Below are 17842 nucleotides of genomic sequence, written 5' to 3' on the forward strand. Positions count from 1 at the left end.
GAATAGAATCATTGCATGTAGGTCAACATCTATTGATTCATCATGTGACCTAATTGCACAATTTAAATATGTCTAATTATGTATTCAACCAATCATGTTGTATATAGGAATGCCATTTGAGACTAGCTCTGAATGGTCGTCAGAGTAGACTTGGAATGATTGTGAAAATTTAAAAAATTAAAATGTCAGTTAGGATAGCGGAATATAGTAGCGTTAGTTGTTGAAGTCTACAGATAGGGTTATCAAAGAAAACACACCAAATGGTTTAATTCTTCTAATTATCTGAAATTCATCTTTATTCGTTATTGATGATACCATACATTGACATCTGTGTGTAAAACAGTACAATGAAAAATTTGTGGGCGATTCCCGCATTAATTGTCAACAAACTGTACCTCTGTGGGATACTGATAGGATTTCATTGTATGTGCTAAAAGTATGACTGACAAAAAAAATTAAGTGAAAATACAAACATTTATTTGAGTTTGATTGGCTACAGTTGTTGGTGACTGATTGAGAAGTTAGCTTCTGTGCCACTTACCACTGCAGCCTGGGTTCAAACCCACCCAGAGTTGGCTGGGATAGCCAGGGATTGATTGAAAATTACCCAGATCTTCATGTTAGATGGGTGAAGCTCAGTTTGGCCCTATCAAACAATAATAATAATGTTGGTTTTTATATAGCGCTTTCCCACTTTGTGCTCCAAGTACTTTACAATTACATGTACATGTTTTCTCCATCCCACTAACAATCTTTATTCGTCCAAATAAATTTGGAAATTTGTTGAATGGTCGCCACAGAGCAGCACCCTGGTCTTGACGAAGCAGGAAAAAACCAAAGTACCTGGGCAAAACCTGCATTATTTGGCAGCGTCAAACTGAGCATCACCCTTCTTACATACAGACCTGGTTAAATTTTAATCAAAACCAGTCAATGCTTGACGGGTTCGAACCAAGACTGCAGAGGTAAGAGGCATACGAGCTAACTGCTTGGCCACATACGGCCTACTCCGGTTTCCTCTTGCTTGAAAGGGCACTTAGACACTGCGCAAGTGATAGTATCACAATTATCAAATTTTGATTTAGATTAATAAATACACTTTATAACAATTTCATTATTATTTCACCAATTTTTCCTGGTATTTTCTTCGTTCTCATCTCAAACATTTAAAACTCTTGTTGAAAAGGGTAAGTATATTGATTTCTCACACTGTAGTTTTCATAATGTTCTTGTCCTGCTTGAAGATCAATACTTGAAGATGGAATGATCTCATTCGAGTTTGTTGGCATGGTAATACTCACGGTCTCAGAAATAGGGGTCTGAACAGATGTGTCAGAAATGGGAGTATGACTAACAGATGAAATAGCTGTATTAATAATAGCTGATTGAACGGATGTGTCAGAAATGGGAGTGTGACTGACAGATGGAATAGCTGTATTAGAAATAGGAGTCTGACAGGTTGATGGAAGAGCAATAGATTGTAATGTAGCGGCTGCATTTGCCACTTCGTCAGATTCGTTTAATTTGACTGTTCCTAAGTTATCCTGGCAGGCATCTTGACTGGGTTGCAGAGCTGTGTTTATGGTACTGGTAGGGATTTGTACGTCCTGTTCAGTATTATCCATATTAATTAATATATGTACAACATTCATACTCATTTCTTCAGGATTGTTGCTATTAGAGTTGTCTTCGCTACTCCCAGGTATTGCAGATTGAACATTACATTTGTTAATGTCAGAAGTCATAGCATTTTGTTCATTTATGACTGTGATGGTTTTCTCGGATATCATATTCTGGTGAATCTGTGATGGTAGTACTAGTCCACTGCTCACAACTGGTACTGTGAGCTCCGTACTCTCCCTAATGTTGCAACCACCGAGTTGATCTACTTTTCCGGAACACTGGCCGACATCATCCGCATGTTCCCGATGTCTGTTCTTGATGTGCCAATTAATAGAAGCAGTCTGGCGACATCTAAAATCACAATACTTGCATTTCAAAGGTTTCTCGTCAGTGTGTGTGTAAAAATGCACTTTCAGATTTTTGCTTTCCCTGAACCCTTTGTGGCATCCAGGCCAGCTACAGATGTATTTCTTACTAGACTCCGAGTGCGTGTTCATGTGTTTTTTTAAGTACCGTTCCAACGTGAAGACTTTTGTACAGCCTGTCACAGGACAAGGATATTTAGTCCCTATATGGACTTTGTACTCATGTTCTTTGAGTTGCATCTTGGTTTTATAAGCAGTGCCACAGTCTTCATAAATACAGACATATGGATTTACAGTTGAGTGCATAATGAACTGATGTCTAGATAAGTCTTTACTGCTTGCAAAGGTTTTCCCACATACTTCACAACAGAATGGCTTCTCACCTACAAAAAAAAGCAACCAATTGCATTACTCGGATAATTTACATATTGTATCAATTTCAAACATATTCCAATATGTATTGTATTATAACAGTTAATAAATTATATTACAGTAAAGTCGACATGAAGTAATATTTTGAATGCAATGGTTGATTTTCCAGTTCTAAGGTGTATTGCATAAGACAATGATGCTTATGTTGTTACGTTTAGGCATGTTTCATCTTTATTACATTTGAAATAATATGTTCATCATAAAATGATGGGAAGACACAGTGATCTCTTTAATTGTGAGTGATTTTATAGAACCAAGAATAAAACACCATCAATGACGGAGAAAGATTTTACTGGTAAACCCAGGGTGCAGTCTGATAACAAACATCACACTGAGAAGCATGTGCAAACCCCCTGCACATACAGAATACATGACATTGTATGGAGAGATGTGCGAGATACATCTTGGAACAAGCAACAGCTCTACATAACATGGTGCATATAACAACTACAGCAAATATGTGTCTAATGTGATTACCTACATTCTTACTACGTGTTCTTTCTGAATATAATAATCAATAAATAATGACACACTTTTTATAAGGTGTTTTTGCTGTTGCAGATAAACACATGTCACCGCTAGTCATAATAACAGCACTCCATGCTTAGCACCAGTGTCCTTACATTTGTGAGAGTATGACTAGCAGAGAATACAGCAATCACTTGTGCATATATTATATCTTCATCTATATTTCAATATATTATGTTTAATGTATGGAACAACATCACCGTAATTTCTTACGTGAGATAATAAAGTTTTCTTGTATCTTGTTGTTGTACTTCAAGTGCGCTGCACTAGCACTTGCACACTTTGAGGTTCTATCACAGACTTACCTGTATGAGAGCGGAGGTGTACATCTAATCGGCATTTTCGATACATTTTTCCACAGACCTGACATTCGATCTTCTTGATTTGAGGCGGATTTTTGTCATGTACAGTAGCTATATGCTTCTCTAGATTAGCTTTATAATGAGATTCATAGATGCAGCCATCGTGTTTACATTGGAATTGTTTCCAACTTTTGTGGACTTTCATATGAAGGAATAACCCTGAAAGAAAACAAATAATAAAATCAATATGCATGTCGGGCAGCAAATTGTTATAATTACAATGTATTATTCCCAATTATATTATACCAGTATATTGATGGCGTAAATCAAGAGATCTGATTGGTTTAGACATTGAACTAGCGTGTCTAAAATGAGCGATAATGCACAGTTGGCACGCTTCCAAATTTTGATGTTGACTGTTCGTCTACGAACGTTGTAGTCCGTGCAGGGATGGGGGCGCAAATGAAACCAGAAAACGTTGCGTCTTATCTTGTTTCCGATATTTTCAATATACTGGTATAATATAATAGCGATAAACCACCCCTGGGAATGGTATACCACTCGGTTTTGACCAGTGAACTCAATATATGCACCAGCGATAGCGTTCACTGGCCAAAACCTCTTGGTATACCATCCCCAGGGGGTGGTTTATTGCTTAAATATTTCCTTCAGCAACGAATATATTATGAGTGACCTAAAGGGCCTTGTTACTCTGAGTCTTAGTCAAAGCTGAGAACTGACAAAACCTTAGGTTGTGAGTATTTATAGCCTGACTTTAAAAAAATATGGGAATAACATAATTTTATAATAACACAATTTTACCTGTGCAAGTATAATTTATGGAAAACAAGGAAAAATCATGTTTATTTTGAACGTTTTGACACATACTTCAAGCACCACAGTACCAATGACATAGATGCACATTACAGCACAGGAGCTTGAAATTAGCCACATCTGTTTACAATTTTTTTTTTTGCGTAATGTTTACTTGTTTTTTGTTTCCTTTTTTTTTTGCTTTTTGAAAATATTTTTTCCTACAAGACGTGATTTGAAAAGCCAGCTTTACTATGACTACCTTATTAATTATTTATGACTTCGTTCTACTGAACAACAGGTAACCATTCCAAACTGTGACCCTTCCTTATCCATTCACCATGACAAGAGATAAATGATTCTGACGTTTGTACTGTACTATACAAGTGATATTTCATTCACATACCTGCATATGTCTTGTAAAATCTTTGACATTCATTGCATTCATATAATTTGCTATTCTTTCCAGTACTGGATTTCTCCCGGCTATCTACACTTGTCTGGAGATCATCACTTGTTTTCTCTTCATTATCTCTAGCATCCCTTGTCACACTTTCGGTTTCTATGACATTATCTCTCCTCTCTCCATCATCTTGCCCACCTTCATCATCATCATCTTCATCATCATCAACATCATCATTTCTTCCTCCATCATCTCCGCAAATGTTTTCTACAACATCTACAATTTGTGTAGTTGTGGGATTTGCCTGTAAAATGATACTATTGTTCTGAAGTTCAGAATGTTCCTCTTCTCTGTTGGCAAGTGAATCACCTGTTTCTTTCTCGGTCAGACTGGTGTGGATATTTCTGTTGGATCAGTATAACCAAATGCAATAAATACACAGTCATCTCTGAATTGAAAGTAGTAATATTGGGTGAGAAATAGGTATTTCTTGTGGATTTCTTATCAATAACCTTTACTATATTTTCCACCTTAAAAAATTGTGAATCAACATAGACCAAGAATATGTTTGTGAGTCATTAACAATAAAGAGCATACACACACAGACACAGACACACGCAAACAGCCACACACACACGCAGACACACACACAGACACACAAAGACACACACACACACACACAGACACATACACATACACACACACACACACACACACACACACACACACACAAAGATTGTTATGGTACATATTGAAAACAAACTGGATTAACATAAGTGACTATACAATGCACAAGCCAATTATCTTTGAACAGAAAATATGGATTTTATACCCTGGTTGTTTTACATACCGACAACCTGTGTCTATGTCACTGGTTTTGTGGTGCTCGAAGTCAAAATGTTCAAAATTGCTCTTGCTTTTTATTTAAGTATCTGCAATTTTATGATTTTTTTCTCAAATATGTAAAAAAGAAAAGAAAAGTTTAGGGTCGGAGTGAAAAACTAGGTGGGGTTGGGTAACCAGAACAAAACCATTTTTGTTATTCCTAAGGCTTTGTTTCAATCCCAGGGCCTGGCCATCACATTAGTGTTATCTTTAACAGTGAGGATTACATGTACCAATTTGTTCTATAGTACTGTCAAACAGTAAGGTCTAAAAAAAAATATTGTTTGGTTCCGGTTACCCGACCCCATCTAGTTTTTTCAAAAATAATAAAATCGCAAAAATTGTGAAGTCTCACAAGAAATAGTAGATGTGGAAACCAACATCAACTTAAAAAGATAATATAAAACTGTTATTCAAATCTGTAATGGCTATACATCTGATGAGAAAAAACCAATAACACAGAGACCAAATGGAAAACAACAGAAAATATAACAACCTGAACTAGACACTCACACATAAAACAAAAAAATATATTTAAAAAATTAAAATAAAAAATCTACCGAACCCATCTATTCTAAAAATTGAGTGTAATCGGAACCACACAATTATTTTTGTTAGGCCTAATATCATACCTATCAAGTCTGAAATCTGCTGCCTTCCTTCGTCTCTCTAGATCCAGTAAATGTGACATGAACTCCTTTTCTGACTGAAAACCAGATGACTGCATCATATCACGCCATCGCGTCTTCAGTTCTGGGGAATTCTGTATCACTACTCTCTCCTTCTTAATGCTTTGTTTCTCCTTGGTTCTAACTTTGTCTACATTTGCTTCATCGTCATCGTCACTGGTTTCTGAGAGGTAACGCTTCTTCCGAGTCTTTTTCTCTCGTAGCCTATGTGATCCTGAAATGAGATTACCTTATCCATTACAGCCTCTATAAGCACATCAGATTAAAGCATTCACAATGCAACCTCTATTCTACCGGGTCCCCAATTATACAGGTGGGTTGACTGAGGCACAATCAAAGTTCATATCTTGCCCAAGGACTTTAGCCATTCAAAAACAAACAGCAGTGGCAGGGCTCGAACCAGCAACCTGCCTGATTCAAAGCTAGCCACTGTAACAATTAACCCATCATGACTCCAGTCAGTGTGAAAGTCAAGCCCATTTACCATATTTTGTCTATGTGATTTGATGCGAGTCAACACATAACTGTCTTCACTGCCAAATGTGTTATGCAGGTTCTTCATCTACATAATAGGACAGCTGTACCCAGAACTTTCTACTAATACCACACTAACCAACAGTGGGTTAATTCAGCAAACACACTGCCTGACCCAAGATCATGTTATTTTGGTAAATTTTCAGTGATTTATAAATCTTATGAAGCAATTACTAGTACTCAATAAAGGAACTGGTGTTATACACTCTACCTTTAATAAAGACGTTTAGAGTAATAATGATTTCTCATTCTGTGAAGAGATTACTAAGAAATTAGAAGAGGGCTGCTGTGTTGCTTCATTCAGGAAGAAAACTGCATGTATTGTGAGTATGAAATTTTAAATACATTACTTCTAATTTCTCCAGTCTGAGAATGTGGTTCAGTTTGTCTCATTTCTTCCATTCTTCTGTTCATGCAAGAGAAAAAAAAATGAAATGACAGGTAATTAGTCAAAACAGTGTTTTTGTTGTCCAGAGGGGAATGGCCACTACAGAATTTTTGCAAACTTTTGATTCTGGAGAGTCGACAATTCATAATTTTACAACACTTACATTACGTGCAATTTGTCATTTTCTTGATGTCTTAGACTCTCTAACAGTCCTCGGAGCATCACATTGCTTAAAGGGTAATTTTGCATGTACCGATATCTACTGCAAAATTGTACTGTGGGCCCTCATCGACTACATAGGGATAATCATTTGTTGATGCGTTATTGCGATGCTCGGGGCATCGCAATATGACAGAGTCGCAGTAACATGTCAACAAATGATTAGCCCTTTGAGGTCAATGAGGGCCCACAGTACAAGGATAATCTAGTACAATTATTCGGTAGATACTGGTACATACAAAACAGCTAATAGTGATGCTTCCGAGGACTGGCGAGTCTAATGACTACTGTTGTGTATGACCCACATATGGGTGTTCCCATCCTTACAAAAATGAGTCTATAGAAGTCTATAGACTTATTTCCGTAAGGGTGAGATGGCACATGAAAAACTGTTCAATCTAAATGAGAATGGCAAATCACTTATCTGTCAATGTCTTACATGTAGCTTTTTTTAGCGGCTAATAAAATGTAAATCTTTGTTCATGGAAGAGGGAGGTACTGTGGTAATGTGGAACAAAGCAGTGGACAGTATGCTTACAATTCAAAAGTAAATTTATTCAAAAATGACACCTGTTATATGGTGAGTTAGGATAGTGGAATAGTGTAAGTAGCAATAGTTCTTGAAATCTACAGGTAGGCTAAGCGTAATAGAACAAATTTTATTTTGTTATGCTTTTCAAATCATCATAAAGCTATTAATATGTACATTGTACTTAAAACTGCGAATAAATAACGATAATACAATATTTATTTATTGACTATCTGATTATGCCCCCCCCCCACCACCACCACCACCACCATCAACAAAGAAATGCCCCCTTAATTTTCATGGAAGGGGCCCAAGTGTCCCCTAATCAGGTCGTCCTAAAATGAACACTGCAGTTACGTGTCATCCAATTACCGCTTTTACAAATGTATCATGCTGTTATCAATATTTCATCCTTAGTGGGAATGAAAATTGGGCATTGATTCCCCATTGTCGTAACCCACTGTCCCGTTTATGGTGGCACTTAAACAAATGCCCCTGACACTGAGCATGGAGGTATAAAAATATTTTTATACCTCCATCCACTGAGTCACAGAGAATTAATTATTTTTTGTAGCTTCAGCTGGAAAAATTGCACTCTGTTCTTTTCCCAATTGCAATATTTTTACAACCTTCTTTTTCCAAGTTATTTCAGTGAGTACATTTTACTGTACATATAAACAGTACATTTGTATGTCGTGGATGAATGAATATCTCCTGAGTCCTAGAATGATGAGACATTCCAGTACGCTCCTGAAGGTTGGGCAATTCGAACACATGGCCACTAGAGGGCGCTACACACACTGGCAATAGATTTAGGATTCCGATTTGTGAATGGGTTTCTGTTACCGTAGTCAATGTTTCATCAAATCAAATCTTTGAACTTTGTAGGTAGTATATTTTAAATCTACAATACGGTTAACTTTCATATTGGCCTGCCGGATGAAAAAACTACAATCACTGTGTCTTCGCAAGTGAAGTTGCAGGAGGTCAATGCTCGCTTAAAATACGACGCTTTGATATCATGGTCAACGCAATTTTGAACGTAGATAATTACATAAATTATATCTAACAACATAAAATATTCATAATAATACCATAGGCGAAGTACTTACCGTTTATTCAGAACACAAATACCATTAAATTCCACCACGTTCTTGCGTGTATCTGCACTATAAAATCTAAAATGGCGATGGCGTTTACATTTACCCAGAATGCTATGCGTTTTGGCCCGTTCTTTTCTATACTATTCTGACTTGATTATTAATTTATCTCTTTGTTTTGTATACAGTTTGCAATATATCAAAAGATGTTCGTTGTCTTCTGTTGTATTAAAATTGTTATACAATATTATTTAATAATTTATTGACTTTATTTAATCTCGATAAATTGTTGAGCATTAGTATCTTCTTGGAAAGGAAATTACATTAATTACATTTACATGTTACCATAATATTTACATATACTTTGATCAAAATTAGAAAACATCCTCTTTCCCGTCTTTGTATATTCCTATAAATTACACCTACAGTCTATTTCGCAATACCGTGCAGCTTTTCTGTATGATACAACAATGTAGAGAAACCAACAAGAAATTTCAAATGCCACACTTCAATAGCAAGATCGCATTTTTTGCTACATTTAGTCTAACTGAAATAAACTGTATTGCAACTACATGCAGACATTTGGGCGCCAATGTTTTTCTTAGTATCAAACACACGATGAACGGCGCGTAAAATGTCCTTTGCTGTGTTCATTTGATGTCTTATTGTGGCATGTGTAGTTCATTTCACTTAAGATAAAATGTAGCAAGTGTAGCATGTCCAGTTTCTTATTCAATTTGGTTTCTGAATAGTTGTATCAAACAGAAAAGCAGCACGGTATTGTGAAATACATTGTACTTGTATAGTGTATTAGCCACGTGCCTCTTTACGAAAACAATCAACAAACAATATCGCCGGTGTCGTACAGTTGTCACTTTACCCGTTAGTTTTCCCGGATTATATTCTGCATGTCTTTCAAGAAAGTCAATTAAAACATTTGTAAAATAAATGTATCTTTCCATCAACAGCGACGTCGACGTCCGTTTTAGAGTACACACCAACAGGGACCGTCCAAGAAAAGACTCGTACCGGCCACTGACTGTAGTTGTGCATCCCAATTATTTGCGTCGGCCATAATATTTCCTGGCCGGACAGTTGGAGACTATATTGAGTGGTTGAAATTAATCAAGTTATTCACACGAAATAGAGGACCTATCAAGAAACAAGGAAATCAATTCAATGAACCTTAAATTATACGAACAAATTATTCTACCAGTCGGAGACATTAAAAATGAATTTAAGTTGTATTGTATATAAATGTTAACTACTAATAGAAATAGTTTCAAAAATGTACACATGACTAAATTTCTTGTGTATACTAATTACACTAATTTCCATAATTTAGGAACTTTTTGTGCGATAAATAAAAGGAAAACCTGCCATCGTTAGAGTTGTTCCTTGTGTCACAAAAAAAAGTGTGAAATGGTACATATTAATTTACCTATTTTGCATATTTTAAAGTTTTATTGGGTATCTCAATTATTGCTAATGTACATGAAATGGACATATGCTATCCAGATAGGACAATTACTCATCATATTTGACAACCTGACCTTTCACCTTGACCTCTGTCTTCAAGGTCAAATGGTCAAACCTGGTAGTGAGAATGCGTTGGCATAACGATTACATTTGGTAACTAGTTTGTTGTAATGTCATGGGAATGTCAGTAAATCACATGTCATGGGGATCATTATTTACGACACGAACTATTACGCAAAATCACTATGTCATCCAATCCAAAATCAAAGTCATTAGCACGGTATTTGCCTCCAGTCGACTTTGTCTGTTCAGTTACTGCTTGAAAGACAATCTGTAAGTATAAAAAAAAGATACAATGGAAACCAGTGGATGAGATTACAGATCCTCGTCTGTTTCAGCAAAAAATCTTATTAACATTTGCCGCATTTTATCGTCTGCTTAACAAATATCTTAGGAACATTGCTACACCCTATTGACTAAGGGACGATCGCACAATGTCAAACAAGCTGAATAAGCGAACTTCATTCGTTTAGAGGAGGTGTCTGGCGTCAATGCAATTGCTAAACTTCATTTTCACACTTTTAACCAAATTTCGAAAAGTTTCACACCTTTAATGATAACAGGATCTGCATTTACTTCTGAGATGTTGATAAGTTTATTAAAATGTATTTCTAATGTGTCATTGTGTGTTATACAGTGCTTGGTTTCCGGTAGTATTTTAATATATTTACCATTTTTATGCATATTATGTTATTTTATTACATCGATTGTAGTGATGTGACCGAGTGCTATACTAGTCGTACACATGTACGTGGTATTTGAGTAGAATCAATTTTCAGGTGTACCTGGTATTTGAGTAGAAACACTTTACTTTATTGGGTATTATACGAGTCAAACACATGTACTTGTACGAACACATAACACTTTCGACTCTTGCGATTAACAATTTGAATCATTTTAGTAAGAACAATATGATAATAATTCGTCCAGTCTCTAATATTAAGATATATATTAAATCCCATCTTCGAGTTTTAAAGATGTTTGTGCGTATGGGCTTTACACCCATTTCCACAAATACCTTTTTTAACTATACGATACGTTTTATAATATACGCAGGATAAACTATTTAAAAACTATCAAAGGTTTCTCCACAAAAATGTCAGGAAGTCTCAATACTTACTTTAGAAGACGTTTTCTGCTTGATATGTAAGAAAACACTATTCCATCTTCCACACATCTTGGTATCACTTTTACTGCTCCATTTAACTTCACATGTTGAATTTCGAGTGTTTAAGAGACATACATGCAAGAATCTATTTCTCTTAATAGACTCGTTAGTCATGTAATAGTGAAATCCCAGGCAGATATCGCCATTCATGATTTCTGAAATGATGAGCCTCGCAATTTTTCCACCACTGGTTCCTTTAGAAGCTTTCTGTGCAGATACCAAATATGTACCTGTAGGATCAAACCCAATTTCATCTTATTTAAAAATTGACAAATCTGGAAATATTCGGCGAATTTGGGAAAAAATACGAATACTCACCATTATATCATCGCCAGTCCTTAATTCTTAATTGTGTATCGATCTCATCGCACACATTAAAAATGATGGGAAGGTCGATCGTTTCAAAATAAAATTAAGCGTATGAGTATATGTTGTTATTTATACTCATACCTTTAAGGGGTGACTTAGAAATGGCAATAAAGGTCAAAAGAAAATCATGAAGTACAATTTTCGCTCCGATAGGGTTGCCAAAAGACAGTGAAGTTTTGATTTTTCTAATCCTGCCGTAGATGGCGTTGATTTAAACTTTTGCCAGATTGAAGAAATATCATGAATATAAGGTAGGTCTTCGGGTCATAAGAAATAAAGAATCAAGTAAGACCACCTTTATATAATTTCACTCAGGTATAAACTAAAATTTTTTGGCCATGTGGTTTTCAATGGCCATATGGATGAGGATTGGGTATTTATCTGTCATATTTAATTCATAAAACAATGTCATGGCTTCATACATGAAAAATCAATGTGAAACAATATATATGCCACTTCGTTGTTTGTAACTCAATAAATAACAAAAGATTAATAAATGTGTAAAATGTTTGTTATTGTACGTAGAATAACAAACTTTTTACACTTTTTTATAGCTTTTTTTTCAATGTATTGAATTAAAACACAATATTGACTTGGTCTATGTTGTTTTACATTGCTTTTTCAAGTAGTAAACCATGATAATAACATCACAAACTAAATCCCCAATCCCCATCCATATGTCCACTTTAATAAGATCGTTTTCAAAGTTATTTGAAAAAACAACATAGACCAAGTGTGTGTTTGTAACTCAATAAATTGCAGCAAAAAAACAACAACCCCAAAAAACTAAAACTGTGAACAATATCTAATGACTTGACATCTATAGTAAAAAAGATGTGTTCACAATAAAGATATTTCTTTTAGCATGGGAAGTGGGTTCTTCGAATTTGTTTGACCAACTCTTGCAAAGAAATGCAAATAACATACCATATAAGGACCTGGTTGTGACGTCATCGATTTTCAACTTGGCTGAATTAAAGCTCCATTTATAACCACCATTATCCTTCAAAGTCCAGCCACACAATGTTTGGAATTCAAATCCACAAACTGTCTCATTTTCTCCTAAAATAACAGAAAAACATACATGAATTAATCCGTATTTGACGTCAGCAGTCATTACTTTTAAGTGATAATGATTGCACATGCATCGACACGAAATTATTCATTGGGGACATCATTTTTCATTGGACAACGTGAAAATGGTCAATACCACGTGACTTTTTGTAATGATATGGTCGTCGGAAATGAATGAGGCATGACGCATTTAGATATTATTCCTACATATTTGTGACCTAAGGGGCCTTGTCATTTCGAGAAAGTGACAAAACCCTTAAGGTCAAGAGTTTTTTCCGGCTGAATGAAGAACAAATATTCTAGAAGACTATGACTTTATACTTATACACGCTTAGAAAATATATAACGGAGATTCTGAAAGTTTGACTCATATTAAATTAATACATATTTCACCGCAGAATTAATGAGTAGACGAACGTTGTCGTATATATATATATATATATATATATATATATATATATATATATATATATATATATATATATATATATATATATATATATATATATATATATGAAAGACGACGAGTATGTTATTACATTATATGTATTTACACTACGGTCCGTTTCACCAAACGGTAATATTCTTGAATGGAACGCTGTTTACACAGTCAGCGAATCTACTCACCCACGCATACACCTGATGATCCTTTTGGTGAAACGGACCGTAGTCTAAATGCATAATGCAATTACATACTCGTCTTCTTTCATTTTTATGTATCTATTGTTCTCCAAGCTGATTGAGCACTCTACTTGGCGAAAGAAGAATGAAACACACACACACACACACACACACACACTCTCTCTCTCTCTCTCTCTCTCTCTCTCTCTCTCTCTCTCTCTCTCTCTCTCTCTCTCACATGTTGGCTTTTAAACTTAAAGTGGCCATTCGGATGATGTATCCGTATTTATTTTGAGATAATTTTTGGCTTTATACAGACCAAGTTTATGTATGGCTTCTCGTGAAGCAACACATACCAAGTTTATGTTTATAACTCAATTTTTACAGAAAACAAACAACTTTGCTTACAAATTGCGTTCTATACGTACAATAGCAATCTTGGTTTTTCAATTAAGTTTTTTCACAATTTATTGAGATACAAACACAGTCCTACTATAATTTGTTTCACATTGATATTTTCTTTGAGGTAATTGTCAGAATACAAAAACTACCCATTTCTCATCCATATAGCCACTTTACTATAATACCAGGATTTTTGTGTCACCCACCAAAAATGAGATCTCTATGGAAACCAGAGGACTGCTTCTTCACAATCTTCCCAATTATACCATTGTTCAATTGCGAAAATAAACTGCAAACTTCTGAAGACTGATTCTTTGCATTATTATAAACTACTTGCTTTCTGCCCTTCCTGTCAGTGTACGTTCTTGTTCCATGTACACACTGTGTTGATTGAGTGGTTCTACGCTTCTTCAGTTCCTCAAGATCCCTTTCAAAGGCAGACCCATATTCTTTCACACGTCTCCAAAAAGTACGGTTGAATTTTTGATAGAGTAAAAAATCGGCCTTGTTCCACTCAAAAACCTTCTGACATATCTCCATGGTTAATTTAGGACGTGGTGGACCATTTTCAGGACGAACATTTCTACTTATATGTAAGACGTCGTCCCAGTCCCAACAGAAAAGTTTCTTTAGCAGTAATATTGATTCATCAAAATAGTCAGTGATTAACATTAAATCAATATTTTTCTCGAGTTTTATCAAATAATCTTCAACTGCGCTAAGGTTTTTGTAGTAGACTGGGTCGAGACCAAGATCGAATATTTGTACGTTCCTTGTAAAATAAGCAATGGTTTGTCCAAACTTTTTTCGCGTTCTGTCCCAGTAAAACTGTGGATCACGTAGGTATTCTTGGAGTGTGTCAACCATTTTTATCGTGCCTTTCACACTTCTTACAACTGATTTTAAATCATAGTAGGCAAAATCTGACTCAAAATGGGAGCACGGTTCTCGTAATATTGATATGTATTTTGTATTAGGGTACATAAACGTTTCAAATGACGTTCTGTTGTATCTAACATGCACCGTCATCATGTTGTATTTGTAGTTTTTCCAGTCTCCAGGCTTGACGTTGAGGGGAGGGAGGAACAGCTTTTTGGGACTATCATCTTCTATTCTTATGACATTGAAATGCCCACTTCGCTTGTTATTTTTCAGCAATGCAAGAGATAAATTTCTGTTAAAAGCATATCGATTTAGCACGGATGACAAAGTCGTACTGCCAGTCTTCCTGGTTTTAATGAAGCATACATTATCAATTGGTTTGCACGTGACAACCCTTTCCGATTCAAGGCTTGTGTTAACTTTCATCTTCAATCTATAAGAAAAGAAGTTGACATGATTACAATGTAAAAGCGATAGGGACATTCAAAACCAGACACAAAAATCGTAACACCCACTGTCATGCATGCCTATAAAATATATAACTGTGTTGCCTCATAATAATCTGATAGCTAACTGACTTGCAGAAATACAATGTATTAAGATTTGTTCATGACATGACGATCTAATCAGTGATATGCAAATTAGGGCCAAATTTATTCTTTTTGGGTGAAAAATCATTTTGTATCATGTCAAAGGAAAAAGTCGTTCAACGTGAGGTCGTCTGCATGCAGTGACTCCGAAGATGCGCGCGATCTAATTTATATCTTGTTCCTTATATTAACATTTACTGATAAAATGGCAGATCTCGTTTTGGAATAGTTGGGGCCCTGAAAAGGACCGTTTGTGAATGATCACAATAACATTCTGAATCGTCAACAGCGTCATCAGAGCTTGGAGTTTCCTCGAATTGTTTTAGTTTGGGAAGGGCAAACTCAAACTTTGTTGCATTTTCAAAGTACGCCTCTATTAATGCAGCAATTGCACCCTCAACATCCTCGAAGACATTACCAAGCTTTATATTTAACTCTAGGCGAAAATGCTTTTCGGTAGCTACTTTCAAAAGATACGCTAAAATGGATGTAATGTAATTTGCATGCAAATTTATGTAAATTAGCAACCTTTCCCAATTGTAAATGCATGATTGTACAAGACAAAGTACTGCCTACCCCCCCCCCGGCAATTTGGTCAGGCTACGGCCCTGATACAATGTATATGTTGTGTGTGTGTGTGTGTGTGTGTGTGTGTGTGTGTGTGTGTGTGTGTGTGTGTGTGTGTGTGTGTGTGTGTGTGTGTGTGTGTGTGTGTGTGTGTGTGTGGTGCTTTATGATGGACGTTGTACAATACACACCACTTACCCTTGAAAGTTAGGCAAAGGCCTATCTATCTCTTCTATGAATATGAACAACAGCCATACTATAGCACCAACCACTGACAGGTATACAAATTTCTTTAAGTTCATTTGCATCTGTTAGATTTGAGAAATACAATTGTAATCAATGATACACATATCTTTTTTCTAACGTAAAAACATTAACATCTAAACATCATATTAGATAATGTACCTCAAGTTATTACTTGCACAGATGCACACGCATACTCATGGTATTTGCACTGCGGTACAATAACGAAAACATAAACTGTTTTGTCACCACTCGATTCATTTCCTGACATACGGATTTTAATTTATTCATCTTTGTAATCTTGTCAAGGAATTAAATTACATTATAACACAGTGCAATAAAAATCATTTTAGGCTCAAAATAGATACAAAAGCAAACATATGTATGTGGCAGGAGGGGGGTTATGTCATACTTGAAGACATATAATATGTAAAAGTTGGTTTATGTACTCCAGAAGAACAGAATGAAGACAACGTGGAGGCCATACGCATTCAAACCTTCACTTACATGTAATATGACAGAAACGTGGGCGATCTAATGAACCACATGCTAGACTATGAAATGAACCCTACAGTGGACCATGGCATGGGAGTAACCATACAGAGGATCATGGAATGAATCATGTACAATGGATCATGGAATTAACCATACGATGGGCTATGAAATGAGCCATGCAGTGGACTGAGGAATGACCCATACAATGGACCATGAACTGAACCATACAGAGGACCAAGGAATGAATCATACAGCGGACCATGGAATGAACCCCGCATGTACAGTGGACTATAGAACATACCATGCAGTGGACCATGGTATGACCAACATGGTAAACCAAGGCATGAACCATACAATGGGCCATAGAATGAACCATGCAATCAACCATGGAATGAACCACACAATGGACTATGCAATGAACCATACAGTGGACCATGGTATGACCAACACGGTAGACAATGGTATAAATCAACCAATGGGCCACGGAATGAACCATATACAATCAACTATGGAATGAACCACACAATGGACTATGCAATGAACCATACAGTGGACCATGAATGAACTATACAATGAACCATGGAATGAACCACACAATGGATCATGGAATAGCCTACATAATGGGCCATTGGACTGAACCATATAGTTGAACAAGGAATGAACCATACAGTGAACCAAGGATTAAACCATACAATGTCTCATGTTTGACTAGCAACAAGACCTCGCCCATAGCAACAGCCAAATGATTGTGTATATGGCAAAGATGACAACACAGGTAGTTAAGCAAGTAGATAAATATTTTTTTAGTTGACAAAATCACCCAGAAACTAAGAAACTGCTGGTGTACAATGCACGGGTAACAACAAGGATGGCTTGGCATGCAGATGAAGACAGTTGTGTTAGAACCCCTTTTGCACTATATTTTCTTAGCAAATGTGATAAATTTTATATCATAATCTTGTTTGGTTATCTCTTTCAAAACTTACACTTTATAAGTGAAAATACTGTAAAACAATGATAGTTATCCAAGTGTTTATTTAATTTTTCATTTTTATAAGTAAAATATCAAAAAGGTATAAGAA

General features: G+C 35.8%; 1 protein-coding gene across 1 annotated transcript; it reads right to left on the reverse strand.

The window, feature by feature from the left end:
- Positions 1-311: 311 nt before the first annotated feature.
- Positions 312-8889, reverse strand: LOC144442500 (uncharacterized). The gene is made up of 6 exons (XM_078131858.1): positions 8823-8889; positions 6925-6980; positions 5984-6254; positions 4470-4870; positions 3254-3469; positions 312-2371 (listed from the first exon to the last, which is right to left on the reverse strand). The coding sequence occupies exons 2-6, from the start codon at positions 6974-6976 to the stop codon at positions 1167-1169; spliced, it is 2145 nt and encodes a 714-aa protein (XP_077987984.1). The 5' UTR covers positions 6977-6980; positions 8823-8889; the 3' UTR covers positions 312-1166.
- Between the last annotated feature and the right edge of the window lie 8953 nt (positions 8890-17842).

The sequence above is a fragment of the Glandiceps talaboti genome, chromosome 11, assembly GCF_964340395.1.
Source record: "Glandiceps talaboti chromosome 11, keGlaTala1.1, whole genome shotgun sequence".
Classification (NCBI taxonomy): Eukaryota; Metazoa; Hemichordata; class Enteropneusta; family Spengelidae; genus Glandiceps; species Glandiceps talaboti.